Below are 9045 nucleotides of genomic sequence, written 5' to 3'. Positions count from 1 at the left end.
GTTACAATAAAATTTATAGATAGTTCACAATCAGATCGATCTTCGTTAAATGTGCAAGAAAGGCAGCAAATGCCAAAAACATAACAAAATGAGAGCAATCCAATGACACAATGAAAATGGGATGGATAGATCAAGAAAAATATCAAACAAACAAGAGACAGAGAGAGAGAATATCAATGAATTGTGGAGGTATTCGCTGATATTGAATCTATGACCGCTCAAGTATCTCAGCGAATCTAAAGTAGTAACCGTGACTCTTTGCAACCTTAAGATTTTGCTGTGCTTATGGGCTTCGTTGTTGTTCTTGTTGGTATTCAGTTAGTTACCGCATTGAAGTTCAACTGCTGACTGCCAGTCTGACTGTATGACTTACTGTCGAATTGTTCGTTTGTTAGTCGATTGGTTGGTTGGATAATGAATGTGTTCAAATGGTTAGACAAGACCTTGAAATAATTTTCTTTTTTTTTTGTCTATCGTTGTTGTTAGACTCTGATGTTAGTGTTGTGTTTGTTGTTGCGGGGGGCTCATTGCTATTATGTTGTTGGTTAGATATGCGGCATGACTTGAGTTTTTTTCGTCTAAGCTTTGTTTTGTGTGCTTGGGTGTGTGTGTGTATTCGTTCGTTTCAAAGTGCACGATTCGTGAAATTGTTCACTTAAGACAACGATTACAACAACAACAGCGACAGAAAAAACCCTAAAGACAAAGCCGTTTTGTTCTTTTGGACGTCATCATGACCCAACCTGAGGCACACAAACGAATGTGCAGTAGCAGCAGCATTCACCTATAGCTCGTATACCCCACACATGTAGGTCTTACATGCTTAATGGTATGAATAGACATCCCCCAATAGCATTGTTGTCTCCCAACAAACCATTTTGAAATAGATCATTGAGTGAGCTCAAAGATTTCTTGTCATTAAAATACGAAAGCGACGTTTGCTTAGCGTAGAAGACGCATTCCTCTAACGCAAAGTTTTTTTTAGTTGACCAAATTGAATTCTTCATTTAGTGCAAACGGCCCTTAAATTTCATACCCGACAAATTGTGTAAATATTTATGGTACAGCTAGAGTATGAATTTATTAAACATGAGCTATACTATAAAAATAGAATTTTACACCCAGAGAAGGAATATAATCACCTCAAACATGTTTTAAGAGCAAAATGTTATTTTTGGATGGTGACCATGTAACATGTTTGTCACTAGGGATCTATAAATCGAAAATCGAATAATCGATTATTCGATTTTTTGGATGAAAATCCAGAAAAGTCGAAATCGATTATTAACCTATAAATAATCGATTTTCTTCTTTCGTTTTTTTTCTTGTCATTGACTATACAGAATCGATTTCAACGCTTTATGCTTTCATTTCCATTCGTGACTTTCAATTGTTCAAAGCACAAAGCGTCAATTCTATTAAATTATATTCTATTAAAGTACACCAAGCAAAAAGCAGCAGTTTTTATATTTTAACGTGAAAAACAAATATTTTTTGTGTCAAATAAACATATATAGTATATGTTTCATAATATATGGTTAAAATACACATTACATGTGCGAAGTAAGTATCATACACATAATTTTCTACCCAAGTTATAATTGTTAATTGTCAACAGGCAAGTTCATTACTATGGCTCCTAGTCCAGCTTGGCAATATTTCGAAAAAATTAATTATGGCACTAATGCTCAGTGCAAAATTTGCAATAAGGTGCTAAAATTTCACGGAAGCACAACAAGTCTCTCCAGCCACTTTATGATTATTCATAAAATTGAATTGAAAAAACCTTCTCCTAAAGTGTCTCAAAATCCTGCAACATCAGAGGTGGAAGTAGCTTTCGTTGGCCCATTAGATAAAAGTTTTAAAACTGTCACTACATTTTCAGGTAAGTTAGGATATTTGTAGTTATTCTCAAAATTGATATATATTTTAATATTACAGCTGGCGGCTACAAATTCAACATTATGATGGATGCCCTAATGTTCATGGTAGTTAAAGACAACTTGCCTTTACAGACACCACAGAAGGAAGGTTTTCAACTATTTTGCAAGAAACTACAGCCACTATACAAACCACCAAGTGTTATAACTTTTGTTCAAAATTTGAACAAAAAATATGAGGAACTGTCTGGAAAAGTTAAGAAAGAATTAGAAACAGTGGACTCAGTGTGCTTGACAACAGATTTGTGGACGCATAAACATACCATGCAGGGATATCTGGGATTAACCGCACATTATTTGCAAGGTAAAAATAATTTCCCGTTTTACTATTTAATGGTTGAAATAAAATTAATTGAAAATATACTTTTGTCATAGGAACAAATATAAAAAGTGTTGAACTAGGGGCGTACCCTATGGATGAGCGCAAAACCATAGAGAATTTAAGAGTTAGGCTGCGGGAAATTTGTGATTCATGGGGGCTTCATGATGAAAAAATTTCTGCCATTTTATCGGATGGTGGTGCAAATGTAAAAGGTGCAATCAGGCAAGAATTTGGAAACTTTAAACACATATCGTGTTTTGCTCATTCAATCAATAACATTGGTCAACGCGTCATAGATATAAACATTCAAACAAATACACAAGCTCCTTTGGATGTTCCAGACTCTTCCGGCGATGAAGAAGAATTGGATTTTGTTTCTGAATTAGCAGACAACGTTGAAATTTCTCCATTGCGGCAGCTACTTCGCAAAGTAAAATCTATAGTTAGATTCTTTAGAAGTAGTGAAGTGGCCACCAAAGAACTGAAGCAACAACAATTACAAAGTGGAAATAAAAATTGTTTAAAACTTATCCAAGAAGTACGTACACGCTGGAATTCGTGTTACGAAATGGTTGAACGTTTTCTTCTTCTTGCCGATCATGTTGGAAGATTATTATTGCAAATGCACATGGACAGAGTTTCCCGATCCAAAGCCCCAATAATGCTAAATGGTGACGAATTAGACGCATTAACAGAAGTTCGTGATATTTTAAAACCACTTTGGAATATAACCAAAGAAATTAGTTCTGAAAAAACAGTTACTCTCAGCAAATGTATTCCATTGGTTGTAGCCCTGAAAATGGTAAGAATGTTCATGAAAAAATTGCATTCATTTAGTTTACAACAACTTGGTTTCAGAAAATAATGGATTTTAACCCTTCCACAAAGATTGGGAAACAACTTCAGGACAAATTAAGTAAGGAGGTTGACAATAAATATCATTCCATCGAATCAGTTAAAACATATGCCGCAGCAACATTGCTTGATCCACGCTTTAAAAAAATTGCATTTAGCAAAATTCAGGATGTGCCACGGGTTATTATGTATCTGGGTAAGTAAAGTGTCAATATTTCTTCCATGCAATAAGTATATCAATATTTAACATTTATTTTAGGCGAACTAATACAAGCCGAAATTGAAAAAACACGCTGTAATTTACCAACTATTTATGAAGAACATGAAGTCGAAGTTGTTCCAGCAGATCCAGATGACATCTGGCATTACATTGACAGCACTGTATCGAAAGAAAAACAATTATTCGAGGAACATGACAATGCACTTCCACTTCAGTTACGCCAATTTTTAAATACACCGACTGTCAATCGTAAGGCAAACCATAACCCATTTATAGCTTGGGAAGTAATTCAAAACGAGTATCCATATGTTTGGAAAATAGCTAAAAAAATGTTGCCAATTGTTGCAACTTCAGTTCCATCTGAAAGGCTATTTTCACATGCAGGAATCATAGCAAACCAATTGCGAAATCGCATATCACCACAACATCTAAATCAATTGGTGTTTTTGCGATCTTTAGAAGAAAAAATGTGGTTCTAAATACTTCTATTAAAACTTGTAAATTTTTATCTATTAACTTACGTAGACTGTATACGATCTCATTGCAATGAAAAGACTGAAATGTAATTAATGTTCCTATAAGAAATATACAATATTTCTCAATTTTTATTAATATAATTCCTCTAGCAAGAAGAATAGAAATTCTGATTTGATTAAAATCAGAATTTCTATTCTTATATGAAATATACAATATTTCTTAATTTTTATTAATATAATTTCTCTAGAAATAAGAACAGCAATTCTGATTTAATTAAATAAAAAGTCAAATTGGTGGAACTGCACGTTTGTGTTTTCAATTTCTACGGGTCTTTCATTACTTGGGGAATTGAATTATTTAATATACAGAATTATTATATTTCTGTGCACATTAAAAATATATATTTAACATATTAAATATATGTTAAACCAATTAAAACACTTGAATAAGTGTAAATATCTGACTGAAACATCCATTTTTTGTCATTTGTTATCAACTGTTGTTCACAAAATCGAGTATATTTTGTAATCATTTTTTCTTTGAAATTCGATTATGAAAAATCGAATATTCGAATTTTGATTGGCAAAAATAGTCGAAAATCGATTTTTCATTAAACGTCAATAATCGAAAAGTCGAAAAATCGATTATTGCTTTACACTATAGATCCCTATTTGTCACAGCCATGTTATTTTCTCGGAAGTTATGTTCCTGATTTCGGCAAGCGTGTTATGTTTGGCGATAAAATAACATTTTGGCGACAAACATGTTACATGGTCACCATCCAAAAATAACATTTATATACTATAAAAATAGAATTTTACACCCAGAGAAGGAATATGATCACCTCAAACATGTTTTAAGAGCAAAATTTTATTTTTGCATGGTGACCATGTAACATGTTTGTCACAGCCATGTTATTTTCTCGGAAATTGTGTTCCTGATTTCGGCAAGCATGTTATGTTTGGCGATAAAATAACATTTTGGCGACAAACATGTTACATGGTCACCATCCAAAAATAACATTTTGCCTTGAAACATGTTTGAGGTGATCATATTGCTATACTATAAAAATAGAATTTTACACCCAGAGAAGGAATATGATCACCACACACATGTTTTAAGAGCAAAATTTTATTTTTGGATGGTGACCATGTAACATGTTTGTCACAGCCATGTTTCTCTTTGTGTATCAAAAATCGAAATAAATGATATGGTCCTCCTTTGAAAAATGAGTTCATGCGAAATGGAATTCGTGCCACATAAAATAAAATAATTGCAAGTGTACAAAATTATACCTAATCTATTCAAAATCCTTAAAATGGCTTGCTGAGTAAGGTGGTGATATGAAATTGCTTTTTAATTTATTTTTGTCATAAGGTTTGTTTTTCTTTTCTTCATACTGTATGATAACACGTTGAAATTGCTTTTTAATTTACTCCTATGTTCTTTTGTTGTTTTCTTAAAATTGAATTAATCTAAAGTGGTTTAATGTACAACAATTTTTGGCGCTGTAGATTGTTATTACTTAAAATATTTAAAGAATGCGGAAAATTTCAGGATCCCGAAAAAATTCCGGAATCCCGGGATTCTATATTTTGAAATCGCGAATCCCGAGATTTATAAAAATCGATCCCAAATGACAGCCCTAGTTTGAACTGAACTCAATTTGTCCTTAAAAAATCTGAAACAAATCTTCAATACTTTACTTTTTGGCTCGGAATAAATACGAGCATATTTAGAGACAAAATATTTCGAACAGGGTGGAGACAACTTCCTTCGTTAGTGTAATTCTTCGTTTCTTTCGCTCGAAATCAATGCAAAATCTTTCGAAGAGGGTAAGTTTTTTCCAGTGTGGAGACAACTTCCTTCTGACCGATGTGCTTGCAATTCTTTTCTGAGAATTGGGGATTTTCTCGGACTTTTTCCATTCCCGGAAAAGCAGACTTTTTTCAAATTCAGGGGATCTTCCGTTGATATGGTATCGAATTGTAGAAAAAGTTCTTATTTAAAAGATGCATAGTTAATAATGTATGTTGGGTTATTTCCATTGTAAGTGTGCGTTCATTTGGATGTGTATGTGTGTGTGTAAAGTACACATCTATGAAGTCGCTTTTTTAACAATTGTACGGATGTTTCGAGTTACGAGCTTGACTGACTACCACCGCAATGAGGACTGTGATGATGACGACGATGATGATTTGGATTTGAAACTTAAATGTGATTGTGTGTTGGGGATATATGACACGCACAGTGTAGTGACTTTAGAAATCAACAAATTGAGGAAAGTTCTAAGCATTTGGATATGCTCAAATCAAATCCTATACTGAAAGAAAACAAACATGTCTCGATTCTTTATAAATCGCATATGGACGAAAAAGACTGTTTCGGGGCAAAAATTATTATTATTATTAAGTGCGAACTATAATGTTCATAAAATAGTATTAAATATGTTAGAACATATTATGTTTGGGACATTATTTTTCCTTAATTATATGTCTATGAATGCAAACATATATTCATTTAGAAAGGTCGTATAAACATGTATATGTTTATAAAGATCGGGCAGAGCGAGAGAAAATAGAGGAAAAATAAAGTTGGCGATTGAGATAGATAACCAAAAATATGTAAAACTGCAAGTTTAATTACAAAAAATAAAAGTATGGGTTGCTGAGTAAACGTTCATAATTGTTTATGGACTTACACACAAAAAAACGCAAATAAATATTAACAACTTTATTTGTATGTAAAAACTGCTGATGCTCAACAAATTTGTCTATTAAATATGAGGAATTTGTTGTTGATATGTGTTTGTAGATGCTTGACAGAGAAAACTGTAAAAACATACTGAATTTTCAACAAACTGAGAGAGTACCAAAGAAGAGAATACCAAACTGTTCAGATATGAGGTAACCAATTTGAGTGATTGTTTTATTACGTTGTTTTCGAGAGATCAACACTCATACACAAAAAAAAACGCAAATAAATATTAACAACTTTATTTGTATATAAACACCCAGAAAAAAGTGCCTTCGAAACTAAAGGAAGAATTTTTCATCAATATAGTTTATCCATTTTATTTCCATTAAGGTAAATTTTTGTGAAAAATAATAAAATTTACTCGTTTCAGTAAAAAAATCCTAAACTGTAAGCAGTTAGGAATAGTTCATTAACTAGAATAAGGCATGGAATTTTACTCATACTGTTTTCTTCGCAGGGTATAAGAATTTACTACTGAACAAGAAAATTTTATTCACCGATAACAAAGCATTCGTAAAAATAAACAAAATACAAACTAAAACTAAGTTTCCTCAAAATTAGTAAAATTTCTTATAAAATGATAATTGCGACTTCCTTTATAATAGAAAGTTTTTCATACATACGCACAACACTTGGCATAGAAAAAAATTTTAGTTCATACGTACTAAGAAGTATGGAATCCTTTCAAAACTTAAGAAAACACACTAGTTAGAATATAGGAAATTTTCCTATATTTCTATTATCTACCTGTAATCGATACCTGTCATCGTAATCGATGTGTTTGCGCGTGGGTGTAATCGATATGTTTGCGCGTGGAATGTTTTTTTAGTTGAAATCGCGTTGTTGTGGTATACGGAGAGATTGTTAAAAAATAATATGGTAAAATAATATAATAAATAACAAATAAAATATATAAAATATTTGTTAATTTAAATTAGTGAGAAAAATGTTCGTTTTTTGAAAATAAATCTATGAATGTTCGTGATGCTGTATAAAGAAAGAAAATACCAACAAAATAACAACCCTTTCATTTGTCATTTTGGAATCTTCAATTATTAGGTAATATTCAGTGACGCTAACATTTTGTAACAAAAATGGTTTATGATTTTTTATATTTTTAGGTATTGAAATTGTAAAAGGAGGACAAAATCATGAGGCAGCAACTTATTAAAAGTGAAAAGTACAAGAAGAAGAAAACGTGCGTTTTAAGTTGATAATATCACATGGAAATTGGAAATAGTGGAATAATAAACTAATATTTCAAGGACAGTCGATGCTGTTGATTCTTAATAAATATATTCAATAATTAATAAAATATGTCTTTTATTGAAGATAAAATTGCTTATTTAAAAATTAAAATTGTATTTAAAAACGAAGGTAAGCAGTTCTAATTATGAAGTAAAAGTTTTACCACAAATATGTAAGATTTGTCCAAATGAATGAAAAATATCAATAAAATCATTCCATATATGAATTCAAATCAGTTAAATTTTTTCATTCTGTAGTATAGTGGTACATAAATATAGGAAAATATTAACTAATATATGGAATGCATTCTACCTAATTTCAACGAAAATCACATCGTTCAAACAAATAAAAATGTCTTTGGCGCTATACGAAGTTCAACTTTCTTCACAATGAGTTCATTTTAACTTAAAGAAGGGGTCACTTTTTTCTGGGTGAACACTGCTGATGATCACAATAAATTTGTCTATTGAATATGAGGAATTTGTTGTTGATATGTGTTTGAAGATGCTTGACAGAGAAAACTGTAAAAACATCCTGAATTTTCAACAAATTGGTTTGTTCAGAAAATAGTTCACAGCTACAGATATGAAAACAAAAATAATGTGTACGAAAGCTAAAAAAGTATGCGATTAATACCGTTAAAAAAATGAGTATGAGCACGTGTTTTATAGCAAGTAAAGAGATCACTCATGAGAAAATACAGAAAAGCATTTATTTGAAATTGGTAGAGAACGTGGAGAGTGATCATATGGTGAAAAAAGGGTACCCAATATTTGGTCGGGGAGGGAACCTCCCCCTGCCCAACTTTTTTTAATAAATAATTTTTTTAATAAACTCCGGGACCTCCTCTTATACAACATTTTGAATAATGGAGAAAATTCCTTTGATTTTCTTGAAGTTTAAGGTTAACTCTGAACGACAAACGCCAAATTTTTTTTTATCGATATTTGATCAGGGAAGGGGTTGTCCCTTTTATAAACAAACCCTATAATAACATTTTCGTTCAAATTCCAAAATATTTGTTGAGGGTTAATACTAGAGCATTGCATCGGTCATATATTTTTGTGTTCGAGAACATCTCGAAGCCCAACAAGTAAGGTAGAGATTTGTAGTCGTTCCCGTTTGGACCGATGTTTGTAAGTTCGAATACAACCATAACTCGTTCTCGTTTGTGTTGTATGAAACGGTCAATCAAACAACTTCAGTCTTCGGGATCAAACACAACG

The 9045-nt window shown here is 31.9% G+C and overlaps 1 protein-coding gene and 1 long non-coding RNA gene across 2 annotated transcripts; both read left to right on the top strand.

The window, feature by feature from the left end:
• Window positions 1-1395: 1395 nt before the first annotated feature.
• Window positions 1396-4118, top strand: LOC142238641 (E3 SUMO-protein ligase ZBED1-like). The gene is made up of 6 exons (XM_075310334.1): window positions 1396-1563; window positions 1619-1885; window positions 1942-2244; window positions 2316-3064; window positions 3121-3313; window positions 3377-4118. Exons 1-6 carry the CDS (start codon window positions 1521-1523, stop codon window positions 3814-3816), a joined length of 1995 nt encoding a protein of 664 aa, XP_075166449.1. The 5' UTR covers window positions 1396-1520; the 3' UTR covers window positions 3817-4118.
• A 3211-nt stretch (window positions 4119-7329) lies between these two features.
• On the top strand, window positions 7330-7886 carry LOC142241440 (uncharacterized). Its single transcript, XR_012723639.1, has 2 exons — window positions 7330-7630; window positions 7693-7886. It is a non-coding gene; the product is annotated as an uncharacterized LOC142241440 (long non-coding RNA).
• The last annotated feature ends 1159 nt before the right edge of the window (window positions 7887-9045 follow it).

The sequence above is a fragment of the Haematobia irritans genome, chromosome 5, assembly GCF_050003625.1.
Source record: "Haematobia irritans isolate KBUSLIRL chromosome 5, ASM5000362v1, whole genome shotgun sequence".
Classification (NCBI taxonomy): Eukaryota; Metazoa; Arthropoda; class Insecta; order Diptera; family Muscidae; genus Haematobia; species Haematobia irritans.
The sequence above is the reverse complement of the archived record's forward strand: the minus strand, read 5'-3'. Positions and strand labels throughout refer to the sequence as shown.

What these genes read in the sequence shown, in the direction of transcription:
- LOC142238641 (XM_075310334.1), top strand. Translation starts at nt 1,521, where the DNA reads ATGTTTCATAATATATGGTTAAAATACACATTACATGTGCGAA. An exon ending in AACTGTCACTACATTTTCAG is followed by an intron (nt 1,886 to 1,941) that starts GTAAGTTAGGAT and finishes TTAATATTACAG; the next exon opens with CTGGCGGCTACAAATTCAAC. An exon ending in TGGTTGTAGCCCTGAAAATG is followed by an intron (nt 3,065 to 3,120) that starts GTAAGAATGTTC and finishes ACTTGGTTTCAG; the next exon opens with AAAATAATGGATTTTAACCC.